General features: G+C 52.4%; 2 protein-coding genes across 5 annotated transcripts in view; one reads left to right on the top strand and one right to left on the bottom strand.

Moving 5' to 3' along the window:
- Positions 1-9: 9 nt before the first annotated feature.
- snapc5 (small nuclear RNA activating complex, polypeptide 5) lies at positions 10-17,003 on the bottom strand. Of its 3 annotated transcripts, none has more exons than XM_041175315.1 (4): positions 16,922-17,003; positions 10,265-10,382; positions 6,378-6,485; positions 10-3,114 (listed from the first exon to the last, which is right to left on the bottom strand). In XM_041175315.1, exons 2-4 carry the CDS (start codon positions 10,352-10,354, stop codon positions 2,980-2,982), a joined length of 333 nt encoding a protein of 110 aa, XP_041031249.1. In that variant the 5' UTR covers positions 10,355-10,382; positions 16,922-17,003; the 3' UTR covers positions 10-2,979. The 3 variants fall into 3 exon arrangements, with proteins under 3 accessions (XP_041031249.1, XP_041031248.1, XP_041031247.1); XM_041175314.1 differs by having other exon boundaries at positions 10,265-10,523; positions 16,922-16,983; XM_041175313.1 differs by having other exon boundaries at positions 10,265-10,577; positions 16,922-16,976.
- Positions 17,004-17,041: 38 nt separating this feature from the next.
- si:ch211-107o10.3 (uncharacterized protein LOC407663 homolog) overlaps positions 17,042-17,229 on the top strand; it is a 37,169-nt gene continuing 36,981 nt past the window's right edge. For both annotated transcript variants that reach the window (XM_041175324.1, XM_041175325.1), the window contains exon 1: positions 17,042-17,203. In XM_041175324.1, the coding sequence (XP_041031258.1) occupies positions 17,149-17,203 (55 nt within the window). In that variant the 5' untranslated portion in view covers positions 17,042-17,148. The remainder of the gene's footprint in view (positions 17,204-17,229) is intronic.

Below are 17,229 nucleotides of genomic sequence, written 5' to 3' on the forward strand. Positions count from 1 at the left end.
TCACAACAATAAAAATAACTCAATTTTATTATTGGCTATCTTTGTAGCAGTGCAATTGATTAGCTGTAATAATCTTTCACATTTTTCACATAGAACCCTACATATTTATGTTACAACAATACTTAAAATATGAAGATAGGTTTTAAGTCAGAAAAAAATGCAACCAGTCTGTGTCCTGAAACAACTTAACCAGCCAGTAGGTAAACACTAGCACTCTTGGCACTCTCCTCTCAAATTCTTTATGTTCCCTACTTCCCACCAAAGCCTCGATTGGAGATCTTCATCAGCATTCACTAATCTTGAGTGTACCCACCAGAAGGGTGGAGAGAACCACCCCTGTCAATTTTCTCAGTTTTCCCGCTGCGTTTTCAGGAGGGAAAGATCAGAAGATACATTCATGTCCAAATGGCTCTTAAACAAATCCAGTGTCCTGGCATCTCCACCTTTCTGGCTCATTTCTGTTTGAGCATTCCCCCTTTAGCTCACCACTAGCTCTTGCCCCATCAGCCAGGATGCTGCACGTTGGTGTTAACTATTGGCTGCACATTTCAATTGATGGGTTTGAATTAAAACAAACACAAATGGAAAACAAAACCCAACAGATGTCTAATTTTCACTGATAAAGGGTGTTCACTGGCCAGGTTAAGGTGTTACAGGGTACACATTTTTGTTGTCAGTTTAAGCAGACAATCAAACTTCTACATTCTCAGTTTTAATATCAGGCAAAAGCGTAACAATACATTTGTAGCTGTTTGAGGCAGTACCTTGAGATCTTGACTATAATAACCCAAAAACACATTCATGGATTTACTGGTGGTTCACAAGTCTGCTACATTTATAAAGTAACAAAAAAAACTTTATAATGTGGTCATTAATCCATCTATAATATATTAAAAATCTTACATCAGCATCTATCACCTATTGTAAATTCTTGCGTCCACATTTATAACTTAAACCATAAGTATAAAATTTGCCGCATAAATTACACTCACATGCTAACAGGTCCTACAGCATCACCACTTCTAGGATGCTGTAATGACACCGTTACAACTTTACATAGGAATGTACGATGGAAATATTAATAAAGATAGAATTTATAACATTCAAATAGGGATCAAATTACACCTCTGCACCCCTGTCCAATTATACCCCATCCTCTAAATCTGCTTCACCTAAAGACGACACTTAATCTGCACTCCCAATGTATATTGCCATAGGAGATCCACTCTTTCAAATAAACCAGTCAGCAGCTGTGCATAAAGGAATATTATTCAAATACATCCACCAGTGTACTCTCAGAGAAACTTAAACTCCTCGGATGGTTTTAGATATAAGAGGAATTATCACTTTTCTTGGCAGTTCTTTATTTATATGACCATAAATCAAAATACTCAATTTTAGAAACAGAACGCTCAAATTCACAGTTTCATACCTTATGCTACAGTCAACACTTGGTTCAGTTTGGATTAGCTCACACAATCATGGTGCATTTGCTCAAGATTGATTGGCATTCTGTATTAATGGCTTTCACAGGTGACTGAAATCCACTCAACCTAGCACATTGCTACATCTATTAAAAAAGAGCAAAGGAACAGTGTATTGTAGCCGATGAAAATGGTGACTTTTTTGAAAAAGCGTGTGTATAATATAAAAAAACCCAAATTCCTTAGCAGCACTTTTTGGCCTGTCTCTTCGAGGCTGTGGAATAGGCCACAATGCTGGGAAATCAAGAGGAAAATAATTACATAGGAATGACTGAATTACAGGGGTCATTGTATAAGTCTGCACTCCTGCTCTGCTGACCTGGAACACTGACTGGGAGTTTGGGGGAAGAATCTCATGAATGGATAAGCTGTCCCTCAAGGTGAGGCTCCACAAATTCACAAAATGAACACGTAGATATATCCTATGGGTGCAAGCTGCAATACAGTTGCAGTCACACAAGTCAATGATGGAGCATCTGTGGACAGTCCCAAACAAAGAATAGCCAACAGACTTCTGACGGCGGCTGACTGAAGATGATAATTACAATCCTATGCTAGGAGGCTGCAGTAACTGTACTTGTCAGCTTTTTAGACAAAATACATGAATTGGCTAATATCTAGCAGAACAAGAATTTTTAAATCATTTCCAAAATTCAACAAAACTTATCCATGCAAAGAGACAAAACATCTAGCCAGACCCAGCTCGACCTCACCCTCAGTACCAAATGCACCTTCCATCTTTAACATATTTAGGAGTGGAACATTATTTCAAAGACATGTTGCCCAAGGCCAACAATATTCAATTCCTTAAGCTATTTTACATGGAGTGTGTGCGCCAGGAGGTAATGGTGTGGTATTGGTTACCACCATTAGAACCTCAGTGAGACACACTGTAAAGTTTCCTAATTAGCTCTGAACTGATACTGCAGTATTTGAATATACTCCACAGGGCCAGCTGACTGTGTGTATTTATTGTTCTGATGCCCTGACATCAATGCTCCAAAAAAAACATTTAGGACTGTAGAATCTCATGCCCTCTTTTATTCCTTGGCCACAATCATGCATTTTAGTTTTCATTTTCTTAATCCAAGGATGTTTCAGTGTTTTCCTGTACCAGAAACATACACATTATCTTTGTTCAGCAAGCTAAAGTCCCCCAATCCCACGTTTTCTTTTCACCTTCAGTCTTTCCCTGTTTCTCTGCAGAAACGAGGCACAGCAATCAAGATGAATATTTCAAAGTTTCAAATTCCGCTCAATATTCCAGTAGTTAACAGTCTGCAGGCTCAGAAATGGCTGATTTCCACCCTCCGTGGCAACCGTCTGCCCAGTGTCTAGCTTACTCTGCAGTTATTGGAAAACCTTGCACTCTGACACATTGTCAGATTCAGAAGCTTCACTCTTTACAAGTACAATTCAACACTTCACCTTAAAAAGTAATTCAGTGCATTCTGTTTGTGAGACTTCTTTGCATTCTTGTCTGAAAGCGACCCATTTAGAAGCTGTATTCTTCATCTTCTTCCTCTTCCTCTTCCTCATCTTCCTGTCTCACATTTCTAACTGACTGCGATGTGCTCAACTGAAGCTGGGTTTGATTGATAACACTTGCATCATCTACCTGCATCGAGGACTGTGGAAAGAAACGGTTAGCAAATGAAAAACATCACAACAGCCATTCAATGGCAAAGTCAGACTAGGATAAAACTTTAATGCATCTCAAGTTTCTCATATACCACTTTTCCTCAATTATCATTCTGGTGTTAAAATTTTGTACTTTTGCATCAAATTAAATGCTTTTCGCCCTCCATCCCTTTTCTGTACTAATTGCTGACTTCAAAACTCATTGGGGAAGAACGGATTTGTTGGTTTCAGAGAGTGGATGAGGTGCAATTGAGGTGTGTATGGACCACATTTTAGGCTTGTTTGGAAATCTGAAGCCCATTACATAGGATATGTAGCACAGAAAGTAGCCCGACCAGTCCATAAATCAGTCTTTATGCTCCACTTGAGCATCTTTTTTTAAAAAAAAACATTATTTTGTGGGACGTGGACATCGCTGGCAAGACCAGCATTTATTGCCCATCTTTCATTGCTTGTGAACTGAGTGGCCATTTCAGGAGGCAATTAAGAGTCACCCACATGTGTCACACGTAGGCCAGATCGGGCAAGAACTGCAGATTTCCTTCCCTAAAGGACATTAGTGAACCAGATGGGTTTTTACAATGATCGATGATAGTGGTCATAGTCACCTTACTGAGATTAGCTTTATATTCCAGATTTATGAATTGAATTTAAATTCCACCAACCGCCATGGTGGGATTTGAACTCATGTCCCCAGAGCATTAGCTTGGGTCCCTGGATTACTAGTCCAGTGACATTATCACTACACCACCGTCTCCTCCCATCCTTCCTCATCTAATGATATCAGCATAGCCCTTTATTCCCTTCTCTCTCATGTGTTTATCTAGTTTCCCCTCAAACACATCTATACCATTCATCTCAATCACTCCCTTTGGCAGCATATTTTCAGGTAAATAAATTTCTTTTGAATTCCCTATTAGATTTCTTGGTGACTTCAGTTACATAGATTGGGGAAGTTGGAACTGTTCTCCTTGCAGAAGACAAGGTTGAGAAGAGATTTGATAGAGGTATCCAAAATCATGAGGGGGATCTAGACAGAATAGGTAGGAAGAAACTGTTCTCATTTGTGAAAGGATTGAGAACTAGAGGGCACAGATTTAAGGGAATTAGCAAAAGAAGCAATGGCAATATGAGGAAAAACTTTCATGCAGTGAGTGATTAGGATCTGGAATGCACTGCTGAGTGTGTGGTTGAGGCAGGGTCAATCAAGGCTTTCAAGAGGGAATTGGATTATCAGCTGAAAAGGAAGAATGCACAAGGCTACAGGGAGAGTGGGGGAATGGCACGAGGTGAATTGCTCCTTCAGAGAGCCAGCACAGCAACAATGGCCTGAATGGCCTCCTTCTGTGCTGTAACAATGTGATTTTCTTATACTGATGTCCTCTAGTTATGTTCTTCCGCACAAAGCCACTCAATCTTAAAGACCTCTATTAGATCACCTCAAAACCTTTATTCAAGAGAAAGAGACCCAGCCTGTCAATCCTTTCCTGATGAGTATATCCACACATTTCTGGTATTATCCTTCTAAATTTTCTCTGCACCATGGTGGCCACAACTATACACAGCACTCAATTGTGGTCTAACCAAGGTTTGATATAGGTTTAGCGTAACTTCCCTTCTTCTCCAATTCCATCCCACTAGAAATAAAGCCTAGCGCTTGTTTTTTTATGGTCTTGCTAACCTGCAGCACACCTTTTAGTGATTAGTAGATTTGTATTCTGAGATCCCTTTGTTCCTCTACCTCACCTCGAATTACACCTTCCAAATAAAAAGTGACCTCCCCATTCTGTCTACTAAGATATACAACCTCACATTGTGTGTTAAACTTAATTTGCCAATTATTTGCCCAATTTCCAAGTTTATTAGTGTCCTCCTGTAATTTGTTTAGGAAGGATGTCAAGGCCTTGGAGAGGAGATTTACTAGAACGGTTCCAGGGTGAGGGATTACAGTTAAGAGTTGAGAAGTTGGAGTTGTTCTCCTTAGAACAGAGAAGGCAGAGAGGAAATTTGACAGAGGTATTTAAAATCATGAAGGATTTAGATAGAATAAAGAGTAACTGTTCCCAATGGCTGAAGAGTCAATAACCTGAGGACATTGATTTAAATGATTGATAAAAGCAGGAGGCAGAAGAAAAACGTTATTTTTTTTTTTACACAAGCACACCAGCTCCTTTAAGCAGCCACACTTCACCGTGCTTTCCCCATAACTTACAACTTTTTTACTGAGAAGAAATAGAGGACAGAATCCTTGGAACGAACCAAGGATTGCATAAGCTAATATCAGATGGCAAGGCAGTATTTAAATGGTGCACACAAAAACTATCCAACTGGCTTTCACTGGGGTTTCCTATAGCTTATTTTCTGTTGTCACGAAAGTATAATAATTCTCATAATATTATTGTGATTTTTTGTAAAAGTAGGTTAATAGTGAGGTTTGGATAGTGTGTTTTAATTGAATTGGAGACAGCTGGTTTGAAATGCTAAATACGTAAAGATGGCTGAAGTTTTCAAAGTGAAGTGAGAATATGCATTTTTAGATAAATCAGGGTAATTTTAATTTCAAAGAGTTGGTGGGATGTTAAAGCTAGCCAGAAAAGCTAGGCTAAGCAGTGTGTTTATTTTTCCCAAAGGTTACTGATAGTATTAGCAGCACCATGCAATGATTTATATTATGAGAAAAGTAAAGCTCCAAAGACATATGGGAACAATGCAATTTACATTAAAAGGGAAAAACATGTATAAAGGAGAACAGGCTATATTTCAGAGACGAAGGCAATGTAAGATTTAACAGAAGAGTGGAAAGCCTCCAATAGTTGTGCATTAAGCTGCTGTCTGCAGAAATCGAAGCTGGGAAAAGCCACTTTGAATTCAACTGTCCAGGATATTTTGACTTGCCTGGATCTGTTTAAATCTATTTTTTACTGTTGCCTTAACAGGGGTGTAACTGAAATCCAAATTAATTAGGGGTTTTAGGAGTTATTATAGTAGTAACTTGTAAATCTATGTATGCGCTTGAAATCTTTTCTTTTGTTTATAAATGTTTTGTTTAGTTTTGTAAAGAGCCTAGGGGGACTTACTACTACTGAATTCAGGGCACGCATTTTGAAATAAAATACAAATTGCAGAATCATTGTGACCGTGTGATCACGTTTCCCTTGTGGATTTGATCCACCTGGCACACATCATCTGCCATGTCATAACACTGTGCATCTCAAAAATTTGAGCATTTACATCTTGGGTTACACTTCTCACCTCTACAGGATCCGATGCCTGACCACAGCTGTCATTGTCACCGTTGTCATCATCACCATCACCATCTTGCTTGGTCATGATCATCGATCGCAGGGCCAATTCTTCTACCTGAAGGTACAACACATCCACTTGTACAAAAACACATTCCAACATAATGTTGGCATCAAATTTTTGCAATACCTTGCACATTCAGGGGTACTGCACCATCGGGGGTACTGACTTCATGATAAAACTCCCTCTTACAGTTACGTTTTATGTAAAAGAGCCCATGGTACTCCCAGTGTCCTGGACAACATTTTTTCTTTAGCCAAAAACTTGCTGGGTACAAACTGGCTGCTGCATTTGCTTGGCACAGCAACAGCTGGTCACGCATGGGAAGGGCTTTGGACCACCCTGAGAAACCTGATAAGTGGGTCTAAACTGTAAGCTCCCAGTATGTGAATGGTACAAACATGGAGTAAAAAAAATACTTTTCTAAATAGAGGAAATAATAATGAATGTCCTACCCTATCTAAAATGAGCTTTTAGATGCTCACCACACTAAAGGTTTTTGTTATTTTCATTCACGGGATTTGGGTGTCGCTAATTGCCCTTGGGAAGATGGTGGTGAGCTGCCTTCTTGAACTGCTGCAGTCCATGTGGTGTAGGTACACCCACAGTGCTCTTAAGGAGGGAGTTCCAGGATTTTGACCCAGCGACAGTGAAGGAATGGTGATATATTTCCAAGTCAGGATGGTGTGCGACTTGGAGGGGATGTTTCAGGTGGTGATGTTCCCATGTATCTGCTGCCCTTGTCCTTTTAGATGGTAGCGGTCGTGGGTTTGGAAGCTCCTGTAAGGTACCTTGGTGAGTTCCTGCAGTGCATCTTTAGATGGTACACACTGCTGCCACTGTGCGTCAATGGTGGAGGGAGTGAATGTTTGTGGATGGGCTGCCAATCAAGCAGGCTGCCTTGTCCTGGATGGTGTCAAGCTTCTTGAGTGTTGTTGGAGCTGCACTCACCCAGGCAACTGGGGAGTATTCCATCACACTCCTGACTTGTGCCTTGTAAATGGTGGACAGACTTTAGGGAATCAGGAGGTGAGTTACTCGCCACAGGATTCCTAGCCTCTGAACTGTTCTTGTAGCCACAATATTTATATGGCTAGTCCAGTTCAGCTTCTGGTCAATGGTAACCCCCAGGATGTTGATAATGGGGGATTCAGTGATGGTAATGCCATTGAATGTCAAGGGGCAATGGTTAGATTCTCCCTTGTTGGAGATGGTCATTGCCTGGCACTTGTGTGGCATGAATGTCACTTGCCCCTTATTAGCCCAAGGCTGGATATTGTCCAGGTCTTGCTGCATTTGGACATGGACTGCTTCAGTATCTGAGGAGTCAAGAATGGTGAACATTGTGCAATCATCAGTGAACATCCCCACTTCTGACCTTATGGAGGGAAGATCATTGGTTGGGTTGAAGACACTACTCTGAGGAACTCCTGCAATGATGTCCTGGAACTGAGATGATTGACCTCCAACAATCACAGCCATCTTCCTTTGTGCTAGATATGACTTCAACCAGTGGAGAGATTTCCCCAATTCCCACTGACTCCAATTTTGCTTGGGCTCCTTGATGCCACACTCGGTCAAATGCTGCCTTTGTGTCAAGGACAGTCACTCTCACCTCACCTATGCAGTTCAGCTCTTTTGCCTATGTTTGAACCAAGGCTGTAATCCAGGAGCTGAGTGATCCTGATGGAACCCAAACTGGGCACCAGTAAGCAGGTTATTTCGAAGTAAGTGCTGCTTGATAGCACTATTGATGATCCCTTCCATCAGTTAACTGAGGATCGAGAGTAGACTGATGGGGTGGTAGTTGGCCGTATTGGAGTTGTCCATTTTTTGTCAAAGGGATACGCCTGGGCAATTCTCCACATTGTTGGGTAGGTGCCAGTGTTGTAGCTGCTCCCATACAGCTTGACGAGGGGTGTGGCAAGTTCTGGAGCACAAGTCTTCAGTACTATTGCTGGAATATTGTCAGGGCCCATAGCCTTTGCAGTATCCAGTCCCTTCAGCCATTTCTTGATATCACATGGAGTGAATCGAATTGGCTGAAGACTGGCAACCTCCGGAGGAGGCCGAGGTCGATCATCCACTTGGCAGTTCTGGCTGAAGACTGTTACAAATGCTTCAGCCTTATCTTCTGCACTAATGTGCTGGGCTCCCTCATCATTGAGGATAGTGATATTTGTGGAGCCTCCTCCTTCAGTGAGTTGTTTAATTATCCACCACCACCTGTGGCAGGACTGCAGAGCTTAAATCTGATCTGTTGGTTGTGGGATTGCTTAGCTTTGTCTAATGCATGCTGCTTATGCTGTTTGGCACACAAGTAGTCCTGAGTTGGAGCTTCACCAGGTTGACACCTCATCTTTAGGTATGCCTGGTATTGCTCTTGGCATGCCCTACTGCACTCTTCATTGAACCAGGGCCGTAATGGTAGAGTGGGGGACATACTGGCTATGAGGTTACAAATTGTGGTCGAGTACAATTCTCCTGTTGCTTATGGCCCACAGTGCCTGATAGTTGTCCAGTCTTGAGTTGCTAGATCTCTTCCAAATCTATCCCACTTAGCATGGTGGTAATGCCACACAACACGATGGAGGGCATCTGAATGTGGAGACGGGACTTCGCCTCCACAAGGGCTATGCGGTGGTCATTCCTTCTGATATTGTCATGGACAGATGCATCTGCGGCAGGCAGGTTGGTAAGGATGAGGTCAAGTACGTTTTTCCCTCTTGTTGGTTCCCTCACCACCTGTCACAGACCCAGTCTAGCAGCTATGTCCTTTAGGGCTTGGTCAGTGGTGCTACTGAAGTCCTCCACCCAGAGTACATTCTGCACCCTTGCCACTCTCAGTGCTTCCTCCAAGTGGTGTTCAACATGGAGGAGCACTGATTCATCAGCTGAGGGAGGTCGGTAGGTGAGACATGAGACATCATGGCGTCTGGAATTGATGTCAAGGAGTCCCTCCCAACATTATCTGTAAGGTATGATTCCTTGAGTATGACTATGTCAGGCTGTTGCTTGACTAGTCTGTGAGACACTCTCCAAATTTTGGCACTAAGCCCCCAGATGTTAGTAAGGAGGACTTTGTCATTGTCATCTCCAATGACAAGTAGTCTGTCTGGTTTTATTCCTTACAGACTTTGTAGCGGTTTGGCACAGCTGAATGGCTTACTAGGCCATTTCAGAGGGCAGTTAAGAGTCAACCACACTGCTGTGGGTCTGAAGTCATGTCGGACGGCAGGTTCCTTCCCTAAAGGGCATTAGTGGACCAGACAACCTAATGGTCATCGTTAGACTCTTAATTACAGATATTTTAAATCGAATTCAAATGCCAACATCTGTCATGTTGGGATTCGAACCTGGGTCCCCAGAGAGTTACCCTGGGTTTCTGGATTACTAGTCCAGTGACAATACCACTTTGCCATCGCCTCTCCTAAATGTGTTCAAATGTATTTCTCAGCCCAATGCAACAGTGCTGGATCTGCTCATACAGAGTGACTGCAAAATTCCGCAACAGGCAAATTTATTCAAATGAAATTCAGTGGATGCTTTATTGACGTCACAGGAGAGAACAAAATATAAAACTCAAGAGTGCATTTGGTTGGGTGATGGGAGCAGAGATCTCCTTCACCCTTGACCCCCCACCCCAACTGCCCTAATCACAGGGTGGCAGGGGCAAATAACGGCAATAATGAAGTATTGGGGGTAGGGAGAGGGTTTATGATTTCCAACCTGTGCTATATCTGACCAGGAAACACTTGCTACTGACCCTGTGTGAAAAGCCACTTCATCTATGTTCCATATATAAACAATAAACATGCAATGTTCTTTGGGTTTACCTTGAGTCGGTTTAATTGATCTTGTAAATTGGTTTTGATTTTCAATAGAGCTTCCTCTTCTTTCTTCAGCTCCTGCAGCCGGCTCAGCATTCTGAGCCTTTTGGAGTTTAAGGTTCACCTGTAGGAGGAATAACTGCACCTTTTGAATAATTGTGCCAAGAGATGGTCTGGATTATACATTGCACTCCTTTTAAGAGGAAGAGTCTTTGTCCGAAGACCAGGATAGAGGAGCAATAACCGCTTTGGTCAAAGTATGAGGCTAATTAAAAGCAAAAAGGAACATCCAGTGAGACACATAGCTTCCCATCAACACCTGAAACAGAAAAGACAGTTTACCAGCTTTGATGGAGTCAGGTAAATAACATGAACCAATCCTTTGCAATATTACTGAACAGTTCACGTGTGCCACCTTTTTAAATAGCAGAAAGCATTTACAAACTGCCATTACCCCACCCAACCCAATGCAACATAGGTATGGATGTCATGTAAAATGGAGCAAAGGCGAGTTAATGGGGTTGAGGAACAGATCTAGGTATAATTGAATATTGGAACTAGCTTGAAAAGATGAATGTCTTTCATCTGTTACTATCTGTAAATAAATTAATCCAATTCTCCCCGCAGGCTAGGGGTGTAGAAAAAAATGTCTTGGATTAATATAGCACCTATCATGATCCCCGCTTTCTCAGGCTTCCCATCTCCATCCATCCCCTCCCCTCTTCCTCCCTCTCTCTCCAACTCTCCCCTCTCCCTCCACCCATCCGCTCTCCCTCCACCTCCATCCCTCACGCCCTCAACCATTCTCTCCACCCCTCCACTTTCCCTCCATCCTTCCTTCCCTCCCTCTACCATTCGATCCACCCCACCCCTATCCCTACAACCATCTCCTCTCTCTCTCACCCACGCACCCATCCTCTTTCCCTCTATCTCCCCCTCCTCCAAACCTGCCCCATTTCTCCCTCCACCCCTCCCCCTTCTCTCCTTCCACCCCTTCCCTCTCCGCACCTCCCCCTCCCCTTCTGCACCGCCCCTCTCCATACCTCTGCCGCCCCCTCCCCTCCCACTCTCCCCCTCCCTTTCCCCTCTCCACACCTCCCCCCCTCTCCCCTCCCCACCTCCCCCCCTCTCCCCTCCCCACCTCTCCCCCTCCACCCACCCCTACCCACTCTCCCCCTCTCCTCCATCCCCGCCTCCCCTACCCCCCTCTGCTCCTCCCCGCCAACTACCCCTTCTCCTCCTCATCCCCCTCCCCTCACTCCCTCCCCCCCACCCCTCAACCCTCTCCCCCTCCTCCACCCCTTACACCTTCACCACCCCTTACCCCTCCAACCCCCTCCCCTCCCCTTCCCTTCTCCACCCCCCCTCTCCTCCTCCAACCCCCCTCTCCTCCTCCAACCCCCCCCAACCCCCCTCTCCTCCTCCAACCCCCCTCTCCTCCTCCTCCACCCCCCCAACCCCCCTCTCCTCCTCCTCCTCCTCCCCCAACCCCCCTCTCCTCCTCCTCCTCCTCCCCCAACCCCCCTCTCCTCCTCCTCCCCCCAACCCCCCTCTCCTCCTCCTCCTCCCCCCAACCCCCCTCTCCACCTCCTCCTCCCCCCAACCCCCCTCTCCTCCTCCTCCTCCTCCCCCCAACTCCCCTCTCCTCCTCCTCCTCCTCCCCCCCAACCCCCCTCTCCTCCTCCTCCTCCCCCCAACCCCCCTCTCCTCCTCCTCCTCCCCCCAACCCCCCTCTCCTCCTCCTCCTCCCCCCAACCCCCCTCTCCTCCTCCTCCTCCCCCCAACCCCCCTCTCCTCCTCCTCCTCCCCCCAACCCCCCTCTCCTCCTCCTCCTCCCCCCAACCCCCCTCTCCTCCTCCTCCTCCTCCCCCCCAACCCCCCTCTCCTCCTCCTCCTCCTCCCCCCAACCCCCCTCTCCTCCTCCTCCTCCTCCCCCCAACCCCCCTCTCCTCCTCCTCCTCCTCCCCCCAACCCCCCTCTCCTCCTCCTCCCGCCAACCCCCCTCTCCTCCTCCTCCCCCCCAACCCCCCTCTCCTCCTCCTCCCCCCCAACCCCCCTCTCCTCCTCCAAAGCCCCCAACCCCCCTCTCCTCCTCCTCCTCCCCCCAACCCCCCTCTCCTCCTCCTCCTCCTCCCCCCAACCCCCCTCTCCTCCTCCTCCTCCCCCCAACCCCCGTCTCCTCCTCCTCCTCCCCCCAACCCCCCTCTCCTCCTCCTCCTCCTCCCCCCCAACCCCCCTCTCCTCCTCCTCCTCCTCCTCCCCCCCAACCCCCCTCTCCTCCTCCTCCTCCTCCTCCCCCCCAACCCCCCTCTCCTCCTCCTCCTCCTCCCCCCAACCCCCCTCTCCTCCTCCTCCTCCTCCCCCCCAACCCCCCTCTCCTCCTCCTCCTCCTCCCCCCCAACCCCCCTCTCCTCCTCCTCCTCCTCCCCCCCAACGCCCCTCTCCTCCTCCTCCTCCCCCCAACCCCCCTCTCCTCCTCCTCCTCCCCCCCAACCCCCCTCTCCTCCTCCTCCTCCCCCCCAACCCCCCTCTCCTCCTCCTCCTCCTCCCCCCAACCCCCCTCTCCTCCTCCTCCTCCTCCCCCCAACCCCCCTCTCCTCCTCCTCCACCCCCCCAACCCCCCTCTCCTCCTCCTCCTCCTCCCCCAACCCCCCTCTCCTCCTCCTCCTCCTCCCCCAACCCCCCTCTCCTCCTCCTCCCCCCAACCCCCCTCTCCTCCTCCTCCTCCCCCCAACCCCCCTCTCCTCCTCCTCCTCCCCCCAACCCCCCTCTCCTCCTCCTCCTCCCCCCAACCCCCCTCTCCTCCTCCTCCCCCCAACCCCCCTCTCCACCTCCTCCTCCCCCCAACCCCCCTCTCCTCCTCCTCCTCCTCCCCCCAACTCCCCTCTCCTCCTCCTCCTCCTCCCCCCCAACCCCCCTCTCCTCCTCCTCCTCCCCCCAACCCCCCTCTCCTCCTCCTCCTCCCCCCAACCCCCCTCTCCTCCTCCTCCTCCCCCCAACCCCCCTCTCCTCCTCCTCCTCCCCCCAACCCCCCTCTCCTCCTCCTCCTCCCCCCAACCCCCCTCTCCTCCTCCTCCTCCCCCCAACCCCCCTCTCCTCCTCCTCCTCCCCCCAACCCCCCTCTCCTCCTCCTCCTCCTCCCCCCCAACCCCCCTCTCCTCCTCCTCCTCCTCCCCCCAACCCCCCTCTCCTCCTCCTCCTCCTCCCCCCAACCCCCCTCTCCTCCTCCTCCTCCTCCCCCCAACCCCCCTCTCCTCCTCCTCCCGCCAACCCCCCTCTCCTCCTCCTCCCCCCCAACCCCCCTCTCCTCCTCCTCCCCCCCAACCCCCCTCTCCTCCTCCAAAGCCCCCAACCCCCCTCTCCTCCTCCTCCTCCCCCCAACCCCCCTCTCCTCCTCCTCCTCCTCCCCCCAACCCCCCTCTCCTCCTCCTCCTCCCCCCAACCCCCGTCTCCTCCTCCTCCTCCCCCCAACCCCCGTCTCCTCCTCCTCCTCCCCCCAACCCCCCTCTCCTCCTCCTCCTCCTCCCCCCCAACCCCCCTCTCCTCCTCCTCCTCCTCCCCCCCAACCCCCCTCTCCTCCTCCTCCTCCTCCTCCCCCCCAACCCCCCTCTCCTCCTCCTCCTCCTCCCCCCCAACCCCCCTCTCCTCCTCCTCCTCCTCCCCCCCAACCCCCCTCTCCTCCTCCTCCTCCTCCCCCCCAACCCCCCTCTCCTCCTCCTCCTCCTCCCCCCCAACGCCCCTCTCCTCCTCCTCCTCCCCCCAACCCCCCTCTCCTCCTCCTCCTCCCCCCCAACCCCCCTCTCCTCCTCCTCCTCCCCCCCAACCCCCCTCTCCTCCTCCTCCTCCTCCCCCCAACCCCCCTCTCCTCCTCCTCCTCCTCCCCCCAACCCCCCTCTCCTCCTCCTCCTCCCCCCCAACCCCCCTCTCCTCCTCCAAACCCCCCAACCCCCCTCTCCTCCTCCTCCTCCTCCCCCCAACCCCCCTCTCCTCCTCCTCCTCCTCCCCCCAACCCCCCTCTCCTCCTCCTCCTCCTCCCCCCAACCCCCCTCTCCTCCTCCAAACCCCCCAACCCCCCTCTCCTCCTCCTCCTCCTCCCCCCAACCCCCCTCTCCTCCTCCTCCTCCTCCCCCCAACCCCCCTCTCCTCCTCCTCCTCCTCCCCCCAACCCCCCTCTCCTCCTCCTCCTCCCCCCAACCCCCCTCTCCTCCTCCTCCTCCTCCCCCCAACCCCCCTCTCCTCCTCCTCCTCCTCCCCCCAACCCCCCTCTCCTCCTCCTCCTCCTCCCCCCAACCCCCCTCTCCTCCTCCTCCTCCTCCCCCCAACCCCCCTCTCCTCCTCCTCCTCCCCCCCCAACCCCCCTCTCCTCCTCCTCCTCCTCCCCCCAACCCCCCTCTCCTCCTCCTCCTCCCCCCCAACCCCCCTCTCCTCCTCCTCCTCCCCCCAACCCCCCTCTCCTCCTCTCCTCCTCCCCCCCAACCCCCCTCTCCTCCTCCTCCAAACACCCCAACCCCCCTCTCCTCCTCCCCCCCAACCCCACTCTGCTCCTCCAAACCCCCCAACCCCCCTCTGCTCCTCCAAACCCCCCAACCCCCCTCTGCTCTCCTCCCCCAACCCCCCTCTCCTCCCCCCCAACCCCCCTCTCCTCCTCCCCCAACCCACCAACCCCCCTCTCCTCCTCCTCCCCCCCAACCCCCCTCTCCTCCTCCTCCCCCCCAACCCCCCTCTCCTCCTCCTCCCCCCCAACCCCCCTCTCCTCCTCCTCCCCCCCAACCCCCCTCTCCTCCTCCTCCCCCCCAACCCCCCTCTCCTCCTCCTCCCCCCCAACCCCCCTCTCCTCCTCCTCCCCCAACCCCCCTCTCCTCCTCCTCCCCCCAACCCCCTCTCCTCCTCCCCCTACCCACCCTCCTCTCCTCCTCCCCCTACCCACCCTCCTCTTCATCCTCCCCCCCTACCCACCCTCCTCCTCTTCATCCTCCCCCCCACCCACCCACCCACCCCCCTCTTCATCCTCCCCCCCACCCACCCCCCTCTTCATCCTCCCCCCCACCCACCCCCCCTCTTCATCCTCCCCCCCCACCCACCCACCCCCCCTCCTCTTCATCCTCCCCCCCACCCACCCACCCACCCCCCCCCTCTTCATCCTCCCCCCCACCCACCCACCCACCCCCCCTCCTCTTCATCCTCCCCCCCACCCACCCCCCCTCCTCTTCATCCTCCCCCCCACCCACCCCCCCTCCTCTTCATCCTCCCCCCCACCCACCCCCCCTCCTCTTCATCCTCCCCCCCACCCACCCCCCCTCCTCTTCATCCTCCCCCCCACCCACCCACCCCCCCTCCTCTTCATCCTCCCCCCCACCCACCCACCCCCCCTCCTCTTCATCCTCCCACCCACCCACCCCCCCTCCCCTTCATCCTCCCCCCACCCACCCCCCCTCCCCTTCATCCTCCCCCCCTACCCCCCCCCTCCCCTTCATCCTCCCCCCCTACCCCCCCCTCCCCTTCATCCTCCCCCCCTACCCCCCCCCCTCCCCTTCATCCTCCCCCCCTACCCCCCCCCCCTCCCCTTCATCCTCCCCCCCTACCTACCCCCCCTCCCCTTCATCCTCCCCCCCTACCTACCCCCCCTCCCTTCATCCTCCCCCCCTACCCCCCCCTCCCCTTCATCCTCCCCCCTACCCCCCCTCCCCTTCATCCTCCCCCCCTACCCCCCCCTCCCCTTCATCCTCCCCCCCTACCCCCCCCTCCCCTTCATCCTCCCCCCCTACCTACCCCCCCTCCCCTTCATCCTCCCCCCCACCCCCCCTCCCCCCTCCTCTTCATCCTCCCCCCCACCCCCCCCTCCCCCCTCCTCTTCATCCTCCCCCCTCCCCCCTCCCCCCCACCCCCCCTCCCCCCCTCCTCTTCATCCTCCCCCCTCCCCCCCACCCCCCTCCCCCCTCCTCTTCATCCTCCCCCCTCCCCCCCACCCCCCCTCCCCCCTCCCTTCTTCCTCCCCCCTACCCTCCCCTCCCCCCTACCCCCCCTCCACCCCCCCTACCCCCCACCCCCCCTCCCCCCCACCCCCTCCTCCCCCCCACCCCCCCTCCCCCCCACCCCCCTCACCCCCCCCTCCCCCCTCCCCCCCCCACCCCCCCTCCCCCCTCCCCCCCACCCCCCCTCCCCCCTCCTCTTCATCCTCCCCCCCCCCCCCCCCCTCCCCCCTCCTCTTCATCCTCCCCCCTCCCCCCCCTCCTCTTCATCCTCCCCCCTCCCCCCCACCCCCCCTCCCCCCTCCTCTTCATCCTCCCCCCTCCCCCCTCCCCTTCATCCTCCCCCCTACCCCCCACCCCCCCTCCCCCCCTCCCCCCTCCTCTTCATCCTCCCCCCTACCCCCCTCCTCTTCATCCTCCCCCCTACCCCCCTACCCCCCCCTCCTCTTCATCCTCCCCCCTACCCCCCTACCCCCCCCTCCTCTTCATCCTCCCCCCCTACCCCCCCTCCTCTTCATCCTCCCCCCCTACCCCCCCTCCTCTTCATCCTCCCCCCCTACCCCCCCTCCTCTTCATCCTCCCCCCCTACCCCCCCTCCTCTTCATCCTCCCCCCCTACCCCCCTCCTCTTCCTACCCCCCTCCTCTTCCTACCCCTCAACCCCCTCTTGCCCTCGCCCCCATTTTTCCTCTCACCTCTCCCTGAACCGGCTTCAGACCCCGGTCTTGGTGCGTCACTTCCAACGAGAAGCGCATGCGCGTCAAGGGCGCGGCATGCTCGGGGCGCATGCGCCTAAACGACCTGGCTTCGGAGCTGAGAAATTAAATTCCCCGCACGCTTGAGTGGCCCCGCTAGCGGTAACGGGCCCCGCCCCCAGCAACAAGATCCCTGCATCGTTCGTATAGCGTTTGCTCGAGAGCAAATGGTAGAGTTTTTGCAACGATGTTGGCTGTTGGCTTCTTCCCTGACAGCGGCAGGTGAGATGTTTTCAAGGATTTTGCTT

The sequence above is a fragment of the Carcharodon carcharias genome, chromosome 26 (genome assembly GCF_017639515.1).
Source record: "Carcharodon carcharias isolate sCarCar2 chromosome 26, sCarCar2.pri, whole genome shotgun sequence".
In the NCBI taxonomy this organism is placed as follows: Eukaryota; Metazoa; Chordata; class Chondrichthyes; order Lamniformes; family Lamnidae; genus Carcharodon; species Carcharodon carcharias.